This window comes from Danio rerio, chromosome 16 (assembly GCF_049306965.1).
Source record: "Danio rerio strain Tuebingen ecotype United States chromosome 16, GRCz12tu, whole genome shotgun sequence".
In the NCBI taxonomy this organism is placed as follows: domain Eukaryota; kingdom Metazoa; phylum Chordata; class Actinopteri; order Cypriniformes; family Danionidae; genus Danio; species Danio rerio.
The window spans coordinates 32237094-32250992 of NC_133191.1; the positions used below are offsets into that span (position 1 = coordinate 32237094).

Below are 13899 nucleotides of genomic sequence, written 5' to 3' on the forward strand. Positions count from 1 at the left end.
GTTATCTCATTTTGTGAGTATATAACTGGAGCAAAATTACAACAAAAAAACAACAAACATATACAGCACTTTGGTCAGCAGTATCTCCGTTAGATAAAACAGTTCCCAACATGCAACAGTCTGTTCAAAGAAAAAGTTCACCAAAAAATTTTTTATTTAAACTTAAAATGTTTCAACAAGTTTTTTATTGAGTTTCATGAGGACAAAAGATAATTTTGAAGAATGTAACCATTGATATACATATTATTTGTTGTTTCCATCCTACTATGGAAATCAGTGTTACAGGATTCCAACATTTTTCTAAGTATCTTGTTTTTTATTTAACCGTTGGGAACAAAGGAAAATAATGATGGAAAATTTTTCATTTTTTGGTGAACTATCCCTTTAAGTGTTCCACTTGAGATCCAACAAAAGAAGTCAATGGTGACCAACCATTATTCGGACACCAACATTTTTCAAAATATTTTCTTTTGTATTAAACAGAGGAAAGAAAGTCATACAGGTTTGAAACAAGTGAGTACCACTGACGAAATGTTCACTCTGGATTTGAACACCAGGTTTTAATGTGGTCAAAAAGAGAGTGATAGCAGAAGGCTTGGGTAGGAAAACTGACATGCATGGTGTTGAACCGTAACATTTCTGTTACTCGTGCCCCACGGTCCCAAGAGAGTGTTTATAGGCATGCTTGGAGAGCACACTATGAGCTTCAGCTGTCATGAGCAAACAGGTGTGTGACAGTGGACTGATCACTCGCTTTTAGATTTTGTGCCTGGACAACCTTCACGGAGCTGCTGTCATTCTCATAATCACAGTCAGATCAGATCATATCTTATCGGATGAGATGGAAAAAGCCTCTCTCCACTCTGTGGGTCTTAAGTGTGCCCTTCGATTTTAAGCAGCTTGACTCAGACTGATGCATAATTCAGGTGAAAATGAAGAGGTGTTATTGGGGCCGTCTGGCTAGTGGGAGGCAAGACTTACCCACAGGGCTCGGGCACGCTCCATTTGAATTGTTGAGGTCACCACCCAGAAGAGCACCTGGAAAATAGAAAGAAGAGCTTACAGGGAGCCTGAAACCTTGAGTTAAGCCATCAAATTCTAGTCTAAAGCTAAATAAATCTGACAGTAGACATGAAGGCTTTGTGTTTTAAACTAAAATCCATCATTATTATCTGACTTTCATTGCTTATCATTTAATAATGGTTTTCAAAGTTTCATTTATTCACCAACACTGATTTTACACACGTTTTGCTTTATTTATTGATTGAATTTTAAGAGGATGGCATGGTGGCTCAATGGTTAGCACTGTTGCCTCACAGCAAGAAGGTCGCTGGTTTGAGTCCCAGCTGGGCCAGTCGTCATTTCTGTATGGAGTTTGCATGTTCACCCCGAATTCGCATGAGTTTCCTCCGGGTGCTCCGGTTTCCCCTACAGCCCAAAGACATGTGCTCTAAGTGAATTGGATGTAATAAATTGGCCATAGTGCGTTATGAGTGTGTGAATGAGAGTGTATGGGTGTTTCCCAGTACTGGGTTGCGTCTGGAAGGGCATCCGCTATGTAAAACAAATGCTGGAATAGTTGGTGGTTCACTCTGCTGATAAATAAGGGTCTAAGCTGAAGGAAAATTAATGAATTTTAAGAGAAAATTTAAATTTAATCACTTGTTCAAAACCTATTTGAGTTTCTTTCTTCAGTTAAACGCAAAAGAAGGTATTTAAAAAATAGTGATAGCAGGCAGCCTTTGACTTCCATAGTAATTTATTTCCTATTAAGGAAATCGATGGCCAGCAACCACCAAATTTTTGTCCTCTGTTCAACAGAAGAAACTCATAAAGGTTTAAAACCACATGAGGGAGAATAAAAGATGAGATTTTTTTTTTATTTCTGGGTGAACAACCCCTTTAACCGCATAGCATAGAATAGAATTAAGAAGAATATAATTTGCAATACTGTATATTTCCATTCAAAGTTTTGGGGAAAGTATTTTGGGGGAAGTATTTCGAGTTTTTTTAAATCATTAGTGAAGACTTTCACACTATAACAATAATATCATCTAAACCTGCTTATATTTTTGACTTTCTATTCACAAAACATATTAGGCAGCAAAAATATGTCACTATTAATATGAATAATAAATGTTTCCTGCACCAAATCAGTCTATTAGAATGTTTTCTGAAAGATCATGTAAGACTGATGAGAGGCATAATAAACATGTGGCTTTATAATAAAAATATTACATTTAGGAATAAATAATATTGAATAGATAATATTGAATATGGAATATTGAAATGGTAATTTTTAAAATGATAATTATTTTTTACTGTTTCTATGACCCAAAAATAGCAAAATAAAAATTAATAAAACCAGCACATTTAGTGTGAAATAATTGTTATGAATAAAATGTATCCCTTAAATGACCTTCTAGTTTGATCATGCCACGTATTAGCAACTGCTTTCATAACAGATGTTTGCACTCACAGAGCTATTAAAATATTTCCACTCAAATCAATATTTAATTGTTTACTTGTATGGGATAATGTACATCAGGTCAGTTGTTATAAGAAAATAAACCCTTTCAAAGTGATTCAAGTTTCACGTTGGGGTCTCGATTCCCCTTTTCGTTGTTTATTCAGTGATAACAGCTGTCTGGACTGAACAAATGTCTGTATATGCACTTTTAAACTGTCTCTCATGCATGTTACACAGCTGTTCCTACAATTTCCATTGTCTGTTCCTGGTGGCAATAAAAGCTTCCGTTCTGAAATGATTCGATTGAGCAGTTATTTCTTTCAAAGCTTTTCCTAACAGTGATTATGTTACATGAGTCAGTAGTCCTTCAAGTTTTCAAGGATGCATTAGAACACGTTAATGTTCACACTACAAATGTTCTCCTTTGAGTGATCACAATGAGATGCTGTGAACCCCATTTACTATTCGATTTCTATACAACATTAAAAGCAATTCCTGTTCATGTTGTAAAGGTTCTATTGTTTCCATTTGTTCATGCATTTAACAAACAATTACGTAAAATTGTACATTTCTTACAGAATTTGTTTTAAGGTTAATAATAGCAGTTCACTGTCAGTGGTTGAAATATTAAATACATTTTTAAGAGTTCACACTTAAATATGCTTGAGGTTAATAGCAGGTTTGCCATGCTGTCCAGGGAGAGAACCCTGAGCTGGGAGATAATTGAGCCCAAGTCTCCTGCCTGGTCAATGATCATATAAAAGGGGGTCAAGATCAGTGTCTCAAGGGCTCCCCCTGGAAAAGGAGGAGATGGGGTGGAAGGGGGATTCTTCCAACACGAAGATAAGGCAGTACACTGTAAAAAATGCAAGGTTCCACACAATTCAATTATGCAGTCCCAACACAAATTGATTAAGTTAACTTGACACTTTTAACAAATTTATGTGGATTGAACATAAAAAAAATACATTTTCCCAATGAAATGTCAAGAATTGTGATGTTTCAGCTCATTTTAATTAAGTAGTTTGAACAACTTATATATATATATATATATCACAGTGATATATATCACAGTGTCACAGAAACAGCAACGCATGTGTGCATCAATTGTTGCAGAGATGCTATTGGTTAAATGCTGGCAAAGTAGAACATGGAAGCAGTTTGAAGAGGAAAGAGCGAGTATGTCTGCTGTCTGGAAATATTATAAAGTTGATGATGACAACACTGCCATAGCCAACTGAGATACTGTAAGTAAACTTGGCATTGCCTGCCGGGTATTTTAAGTTGAGGTGCTATTTGTTTTTATATTTACTGTTGCATGTCCAAAAGTAAGGAATTTATGTTATCTCACAGAATTTATCAGTTTGTTCACATAAGGTGAATTAAATAAAAAAAATCATCCTGGATCTGTTTCTTTGCTCTTCTTTATTCTTTTTTTTATGTATTATAGAAGTATCGAATCGGGTTTTGGTATCTGTAGATACTCAAAATCCATTGACTTGGACTTGAACTCGAGGGGCAAAAAAAAACCTGATAGGGACATCCTTAGATTAAAAATCTAATGAAATTACAATATTTAATTTAGATAAATTTATATTGTGTAGTTTGAAAAATCATGCACTTTAAGAATTAATTTTGTTTTAAATTAGTGTTTTTGACTAATTTAAATAGTTCTTAGATGATGATGACCTTCTCTCAAAGTTTTTTTCCCTTCACTTTCGTCAATTGGTAAAGTTTGTTCCTGGCCACTGCTTTGATTGGTTTGGGACTTGTGGAGCTGCGCATCAATGGATTTGCTCTTCAGTGTTTGGACTTTCAGCAGTGAAAATTAAATCTCACTGATCGGAACTAAACTGAACTTTGAAAACTTGACTGACACTGTTTATATTCACTATAACCTTCTATGTTAAGCTGCTTTGACACAATCTACATTGTAAAATAAACAGGATTATGGAAATAAACATGAAATGAATTGAATTATAGCAAAACAAATAGCAGCCCAATTAAATATGCAAAATCAATGAATACTGAATAAAGTTAAAATCTGAATAATTAGCCAAAATTGTCTTTATACTGTACCGTAAAAAAATTGCATCACATATTAACAGAATTAGAAAGTTCACTATGTAACCACTCCATAGTAGAGAAGAAGAAGGTCTTAGAGGCACTTTTCTGCAGAAATCAGTGGTGTGTCTCAGAAACAGCTGCTCTGTGTAATCCGACACCAACAGGGCAACATTACAAGCTCATGTACAACACTGCATGAGTTACTATTTCCTCCTTCCTGCTTTCCTCACTGGTACCCAGCAGCAGTGATGTGCTTAGGGTTTTTACCTGCGCTGGCGGGTCTCTGTGGCAGGCCTGGAGAAACCGTGTTCCTCTGGAGCTGGGGCTGCTGTGGTGAAAGCAGGCGTGGGTCTGTGAGGGTCGAGGTGACGAAGGAAGTGGTGACGAGACTGCTTGGATTGCTGAATGGCAACGGGCTCTGATTGGACACCGGCACTGTGACTGGCATGGAGAAAGTGGGCGCTGGCACTGTGGACTGAGAAAGCACAGATAAAGAGGGGAAGAGGTTAGCGGCTTCAACTTGCATACTTTCATGTACATCAAGATAACACGCAAATGGCCACACACTGGTTTTAATAGCATGCAGTGACTTGTGCAAACATCTCCAAAGCAGAGCACGTGAAGCTACGAAGTGCAACGTTAATTTCGGAAGAACTGAAAATGGTCGATTTTCCTGATTGGCTGGAAACGAAAAGCTTTTTTCTTTTGCTCTTCTCACACATACTCTTAAACTGTTTTTGCTGCCTTCATTTGTTGTTGTTCTCGTTCAGTTTTCTTTCCAAACTGAGAAACAAGGAATTGGTTCAGTGTCGCTACTGTGGGCAAACTAAGTACTGCACAAACAGTTCAAAGTGTGAACGTCAGTCAGCTATGTATGAAGGTTTGATTGCGTTTATGGAGTACAGTGTAACATGATCAAGCTTTATTTCTTTTTTAATTCACCTCTCCCTTACAAATATTTCTAATTGCTAATCGCACAATGCAGTGGTTCCCATAGTGGGGGTCAGGACACTATGGGGGGAAGGGGGATTGCTTGATGATTTCCAAAATTCAAATACATTTTATAAAACTATTAGAATTGCCATATTTTATCCAAACTAACTACATATAAAAATAGTAGTTAATCGATACATTAAAGGTGCAGTAGGTGATTGTCTTCAAAAATATTTTGTTGTTGTGCTGGTTGAAAGTCTCTTTACATTCTAATAATAATGATTAAAGTAAATGGTCTTAATATATAAATATGTATTTACACATTCTGGGTGAGACATAATGATAAAAAATGTTCATCCAATTAAAATTTGTCGTGCCGACGATTCCCTTAATTCTGATAAGTAGCTGATGTGGATTTGGTTGTTTTACGGATTCAGTGTTGTTGCACTGAAATCTTTCGTCAATAGATTGATGTGACTATTTTCAATTTCTAAAGGGACCTTTTACAGCATTGATATTGTAGATTTTAATTTAGTTTAACAGCAAAACATAATATCGCTATTCTGCCTAGCCTGTTGGACTGAGGTGAAGTTGATTTTATATTCAACTCACAATGGTTTATTTTTAAACAATGACAACCTGTGAAGCGGTCCCTATATTGGTTTTACCATGCTACTTTAAATATTTAGTCTGAAATAGCATGTACTGTAAGTATGGCTTAGTAATAAGTGTAATTCCTGCACCCCTCCAGCCAAACACTAAGCATACAGTAGTTGCTTTAGGACAAAGCGTGTGAAAGAGTGAGACTAGTGATCCTTGCATGCTTGAAATATTGCACATACTGACAAGTTTTGCTTGCTACACAAATGAAAATGTGCTTGATATAATACAGTTTTTTTTTCAGAATTGTAGTGTTATAAAGTACTTTACAGTTTTCTAACTGGCAAACGATCTAGTAGGTTTTCATCTTTAAGGTGTGTGCGTTCGCGTTTCAAGAGGTGTGGCTTTGGATGGCAGGGGAGGGACTGTGTTTCAAAGATATTATGTTAACCTTTTAGCATTTTGGCAGATCACCTAACGCACCTTTCAAATATGTTGCTAATAAAAAGGCTTTAGCCTTTAGATAAAAAAACACTTCAAATTCATTCAGTGGTTTGCAACCCCTTAGGTGACTACATTATATTAAAAACACACAAATATTTGAACATTTTAGACACCTTTTCATCACTCATATACATTAAAAATAAATACAAGTCACTACTGAACGTGAAGGATTATCTCTGAGTGTCAGTCTCAAAAATTATACCGAAAATGGACTTACGGTGTTTTCATTAAATGAGGTTAATGTTGAAATTTATCATTTACTATAAAAACATTATATGGTTTGATGGAAGAAAAAACATGATTGGGAAAAAACAGCCTATGCCGGTTATTAAAAAGAATCAGTCAGTATTTTCGTTTTGTAATATAAATTAATTATTTAAATGAAAATAATTTAGGGCAGTCCTATTTATTTTATTCATTTTATTTAGATTATTCTGCTCTTCTGTGCTAAACACTGCAGGTGCGTGAAGATGCTCTGTTGTTCTGTTCTGTTATTAATATGCTAGCATTTAAAAATAAATCAGTAGCCTATTTTAAAATGCAATATTTAAAAAGAATTTTCAACATGCTTGAAACATCTACACAATGGAGTTTAGCTCTGTTTGGTTTTTCAACAGTATTTTGTTACAAAGAAAACAAAAGTGATATTTTGGCTATTTATTTATTTTATATATGGCTATTTATATTGTTAATAATTTGCATAGGTAATATTGTTCTTTAATGTTTAGTTTATAAAGATTTTTCAAATGTTATTTAAATAAAAAATAGTTTTAAAAATCTTTTTTTTTTCCCACCCCACACGAAAAAAAAAATCGTGATACGAACCGAATCGTGGATCAAAAATCGTGATACGAACCGAATCGTGGGTTTGGTGTATCGTTACAGCCCTAATGGTTGTAAGACTGTTGCATTTATTTATGTTGTATTATGCTTGTGTTTTAGGAATATTGGTATTTGTGGGCAGTGCAGTATTTGTATATTTATAACCACATCCAAAGATAGTGATGGTCTCCAGTCACTAGCATTGTTATTTTAGGGCTTGTGAGCTGAAAAGTTTGGAAACATCTGGCCTTGTGCACGCTGTCCAGAATGAGCTTATGCAACCTGAATAATTTGTTTGTCGTACAACAATATGCACAACATGAGTCTATATTAACCACATTTACTTTTAGCAGCTGATTTGTGTTTGGACCCGAAAACGAAAACAGTGATGCATGGCATCAGACATAACAAGCAGATAGGCATATTTTTGTTTAGTAGTGAAGCTATTATACTGCATTTTAGTCTGCAACAGTTGTCCTTAAACTGGTAATATGACTCTAGGGAATAACCCACGGTGCAGGGGAGGCTCAGGTGTTTCAAACAAGGGGCATGTGGCCGTGACAATTCCTGAGTCAGCCAAGCTTCGTTCTTCTGTTTTCTGAAGGCCAATTAACCAGCTTCAGCAATCAGTGTGGACTCAAACTGTCCAGATGCTCTGATGGAGACCCATTTTCCCATGATCCTCAGCAAAACCAGGGCCTCTAAAATTAGAATGTGGGCCGCACTAGGCCTCCTGTGTTCTGAGTGGGACCCAGTTTGATAGAGTTAGTCTGGCTGTTCCTCTGTCCTTCTCCCTTTCTCCTCTAGCCTCTCTGTCGAAGCGTCAGTAGAAAAATGTAGTTTGAAGAGCGCAGGTTATAATGTCGGAAAGAAACTGCAGGGTTTTGGTCTCCGTATATGGGTGATTACTATGGAAACACATTTTCAACTCAGGATTAAAAAAAAATTATAATACAGAAAGGAAATTGGGACTTTTATTCCCACAATTCTGACATAATTTTTTCTCATGACGACAGGTTTAAGAGGCTTTTTTTTTTTAAATTCTACATTTATTTTGCACCATTGTCTAGCAATTTTTTTAAAGGTTATAAAATCACATGTTTTACAATAGCAAAAAAAATGAGATGATAATCCATAATTAAAAAATAAGCTTACAATTATGTGAAAAAGTCAAAATTGTGAGTTAAAGATTCACAATTATAAGTAAATAACAAGAATGGTGAGTTTTTTCCATGGTGGAAATGGGCTTTAATAGATAACCAATTAAGGAAGGGTATCACAACTCTGTGGTAACATGTCCTATTAGTCAATGTAATAACTTCTATTAACTAACAATGAACAAAACATTTGTTCCAGTACTTGTAATCTTTTGAAAATTAATACATAATTAATTAAATAAACTGTTAGCTGTTATTAAAACTGTTGGTTCATTTTAGTTCTGTTCTATAAAATAGTGTCATATAATAACAAACAGATCAATGGTTCAATTTGAATTTTATGTTCATAAACAATACAATTAATGAATAAATTAGGTATATCATAATGTAAAGTTTTCCCCCGATTTTTTTGTCTATATATTGCTCACTGTTTTTCCAAGTTCACTAAAATTAGCAAACAAATAATAAAGTGTAAAATTAGCATATGAAACAGGGATATTATTTAACAAAATTACATTTTTGGTGTTTTTGATATCATTCTTAGAGCAATTTTAACCTACAACAGGTTTTTATGCCATTAGAATTTAAGCGTACATCATCTATAAATCAATTCATATATAGTCTGTAAAAGTAGCATATGAAACTGGCATATTGATTTGAAGATTTCATTTAAACATATATAACATTTTGTGTTTTTGATCAGATTTTTCAAGCATTTTTAACCTCTAACAGGTATTTTTGGCATTAGAATTTAGGCGTACATCGTCTGTAAACTAAGTAAATCAATCGTACATCGTCTGTAAAATTAGCATGTGAAACCAGGATGCTGATTTTAAAATTTCATTTAAACATATTATTTTTATTTTTGTGCTTTTTATCAGATTTTTAGAGCCTTTCTAACCTCTAACAGTTTTTTTTTTTGGCATTAGAATTTAAGCATACATCGTCTGTAAAAAATGTAAATCGATTTGTACATCTTCTGTAAAATTTGCATACGATATTGGCATACTGATTTGAAGATTTCATTTAAACATATATAAAATGTTGTGTTTTTGATCAGATTTTCAGAGGATTTTTAACCTCCAAAAGTTTTTTTTTGCTATATCAGAATTTAAGTGTACATTTTTTGTAATAACATTTTTGTAAAAAAATGTACTGATGCCAAAGCTATTTCAAAGAAATTTTAAGAGGAGTAACCCATGTAGCACAGCACGCTATAGACTGAGCCTGTGGACGAAACAGCAACTAATTTCCAGCACTGCACGCAGGCCAGGCAGGGTGAAGGGCAGGAGGGACTGAGGACAGGGGAGGGTCATTAGTGTGAGACGAGCAGCTGCTTTCAAAATATGGAGCACCAAACAAACCACCTGTGAATTTTGACACCAAGACTGGGTAAAAAATAGCTTGATAGTCTTCAATTTCTCAGCAAGAAGTGCAATCTCACAAATCCGAATGTGTCTTCAACAACTGAAGACAAGTACAACAGACTCCATATAATATCAGTCTAGACACACACACACACAAGTGATAGACAACTGTGAAAGGAAAGACACTTGGTGACTGTGACGTTGAGGAAGCGCATGACCAGTGAAGTGAGAAAGACTGGTTTCGGGAAGCAACTTGGAATTTTTGGATTGGAGCTCAATGGAGGTGATTACTCAGTAGATATAAATAAGGCCATTAATACAGCATAAAAATATACAGTGCACCCCTCACAAATCTGTCTTTGAAATTCATATTTTTAATAGGAAGCTATACAATATTATATTTGTGCATTTACATTAGATTAGTCAGTACTGAAGTCAAATCTGAAGCTTATCTAACAAAACTTACGATAATGGTTAAAAAACGAGAACACTCAAGTTTATATGTAAGAGAAAAATTTTAAATACAAATATTTTAAAAAGAGGAAAAATCAAAAGAAGCACAAAAAGGGAAATTTTTTGTTGAAATTTTGTAGGTTGCAATTTTTTTTTTTTGCAATATTTTACTTGAATTTAATTGTTTTGTCTTTTAATTTCTAAATATGTTTGATGACTAAAATATTATTTGAATAAATGTATCTGTTTAATAAATCTGTTTTGTTTAAATGCACCAAAATACATTGACTATATTCACTAAGAAATGGATAGAAATATTAATTTTCAAAATGGGACGTACTCAGTTATGCTGGGCACTGTATGATAAATAAATGACAGAATGAGCAGATTTTGATCAAAAGACGATTTTAAAAGTGATTTAATTTCTTTTTACAAAGCTGCAACTTTTTAAAGATCCACAGAAGATTAAATTCAACAGTGTCATTAAAAAGTATTAAAGATTAACTTTAACACACTTTGTAATTGCCAAATGCAACCAAAAAATTAAATATAGACCAAAAGCAAGTCAATATCCTATACTAACAGTAGCTCTGAAAAGCCTGGGGTTAGTAATTTATGTTTTAAATAAAGTATTTTATACTTATTATTATTTTAATATAATTTATTATTTTTAGGGGTTTTCACCTTTATTAGGACAGGACAGTGGAGATTTTACAGACAGCAAAGTGTGGGGAGCAGAGAAAGGGGAAGGATCGCCAAAGGACCTCGAGCCAGGATTTAAACTCGGGTCGCCGTGAGCACATCGGTGTTCTGTCAACGACCTTACCACTAGGCTAGTGGCGCCAACATACTTATTATTATTATTATTAATTTGATTACATTATTATTAATTATGATTACAAGGCCGCATTTATTTCATCATGTTATAAAATATTTTATTTTGAAAATATTTTTTAATAGTTTCTTTAGTAGTGCATTAAAATGTTTTTTTTTTCTGAGATTTTTCAGCGTTTTTTAATATTTATTTATTAATTATTTTTTCTATATATTTGCTTATTTAGGGTGGCATGGTGGCACAATGGTTAGCACTATCACCTCACAGCAAGAAAGTTGCTGGGTTGAGTCCCGGCTGGGTCAGTTGGCATTTCTGTGTGGTTTTCTCCGGGTGCTCCGGTTTCCAGTTTCTCCCACAAGTCTAAAGATGCTATGCGCTATTGTGCTGGTGAATTGGGTAAGCTAAATTGGGCATAGTGTATATGTGTACATCTGGTCCTCCAGGTTGGGGGTTGAGCTTTGGGATAACAACCCACCTCATAAAAATTACGAAACACCAACATGGTGCGGCCAAATATCAACTTCGATATAAGCGGCCCTGGGAGTAAGTAAGCATTTGCCTATTTACTACTTCCATCAACTGAATGCATCCATGCTGAATAAAGGTAAATTGCTTTTATAATAAAATAACATAAAATATATTGTCATTCCCAAACTTTTAAATAATGTTTTTGCATTATTAACTATATATATGAAACCCTAATAAGAAATTTTTGTTTTTATACCTAGTTGACACAGAAACAGCGTCAGAATAAAAAGTTTAGATTACAATTTAAAATTACTTTCAAGTACTTTATATTAAATATTTCTATTAAAATTAACAAAAATAGAGCAGGCATATTTCCTACTAACATTCCAGCTTTAAGCACTGTGGTTGCCATGACAGCCAAGTCAGACAGTTAGTGGTGAATATCTAAAAACTCATTACAAACTGATCATTTTCTGGCCTGTTAAGTAGAGCTTGTAGTACACATGCTGCTGGGTGTCCCCTGCGAGAGGGATTAAGGTTTTAGCTTTGCTTCCTCAGGCACTCATGCTGGGATTATATGGCAGAGAAAGAGAGAGGTGCTGGATGACTCTTTTTGTGCTCTAGCCCGTGAACGATACACTGGGAGGAGACCAGTGTGAATCTTCTTTAGGACTGGCGCTATATCTGATGTTGAGCTGCTTTTTTGTTCCAAAGTGGATGATGCCAAATTTATGTGCTCTAAAAGTTGTGTTGAACATGTTCAAGTGGAAACAGGGCACTGGTTACATCTGGTATTAAAGTGATAGTTCACCCCATATTGTAAATTCTGCCATCATTTACTTGTTTCAAACTTTTGTGACCTCAGATTCTTTCTTCTGTTGGACAAAAACACCTACACATTTTAAACAAAGCTGGACAACAAAGATCAGTGGTTACAAATTTTTATCTTTCTTTCAAATATCTTCTTCAGTGTTCAACAGAATAAAGAAACTAAGGGTTTGGAACCACTTGAGGGTGAGTAAATAGTAAGTAAATTTAAATTTTTGGTTGAACTACCCCTTTAAGATAAATAAGGAACACAATCTCAAAGCAATTCATAACTTTTTGATTTAGTGGCTAATTTGCATACATTTTTATGATCTCATTAATACAATTTAATACAATTAGCTTATCCCTCAATGACGGTTGGGCTTAGGGGCGAGTTTGGGATGCTACACCACCTTTTTTGAACTCGCACAAATTCATACAAATTAGCCAATTAACTGACAAAACGTAAAATAGCTATGTTTCCTAGGGAGATCAGGCTGAAAAAGGAGATTGAAGTAGTGTAATTTCACGTTTTGTCAGTTAATTGGCTAATTCACATGAATTTATTTGAGTTCAGTTGTGTGATTTTAAAAAGAACCCCAACCCCATCCCTTAACCCAACCGTCATTGGGGGATAAGCAAATCATACTAAATTATATGAATGAGACTGAATTCATACGAATTAGCCACTAAATCAGTTTTCTCATGAGATCAGGCTGAAATAGGAGATTGAAGTAGTGTAGCTATTTTACGTTTTGTCAGTTTATTGGCTAATTTGTATGAATTTATAGGAGTTCAGTTGAACAAAATGTCAGATTTTAAAAGATGCGTGGCACCCAACTGCACCCCTAAACCCAACTATCATTTGGGGATAAGCAAATCATGCTAAATTGTACGAATGAGATTGTAAGAATTCATACGAATTGGCCACTATATCAGTTTTCTCATGAGATCAGGCTGAAATAGGAGATTGAAGTAGTAGATTGCAGTAGGGATAGTAATTAGCAAATTTGTACAAAGTTTTCTCTCTTTCTTTTTCCATCTCTGTCACACACTTTTATTGAGCATTTGTTTTAAATTGTAATTTATTTTTGTTACTTGTCAAAATATATATTTATTTTACATAGAAATGTGCAGCATTTGAGAAGTAATAAAGGGCCACTTGTTCATTTATAAATTCTCAACTCATTTTGTTTGGGAAAACTTGTGAAATCAGAATTGTAAATAGTAACGAATTGTGAGCTGAGTGCTCACTACATCTTAAAGCTAACATCTGAATTTTACGTCGACCACTTGTGACAAAGTCAAAAATGTTGTAAGAGAGCATATGTTGGGAAAAACTTTTGTATTCTTCTCCCAAGCAAGTTTTATCCAGTTCGATAACATTACAGTGGAAGAAGAACACTAGTTCCTATG

The 13899-nt window shown here is 34.5% G+C and overlaps 1 protein-coding gene across 1 annotated transcript in view; it reads right to left on the reverse strand.

Moving 5' to 3' along the window:
- mef2d (myocyte enhancer factor 2d) overlaps positions 1-13899 on the reverse strand; it is a 71551-nt gene that overhangs the window by 29938 nt on the left and 27714 nt on the right. Inside the window, 2 exon segments of the mRNA NM_131317.1 lie at positions 982-1038; positions 4805-5012. Coding sequence (NP_571392.1) covers positions 982-1038; positions 4805-5012 — 265 coding nt within the window.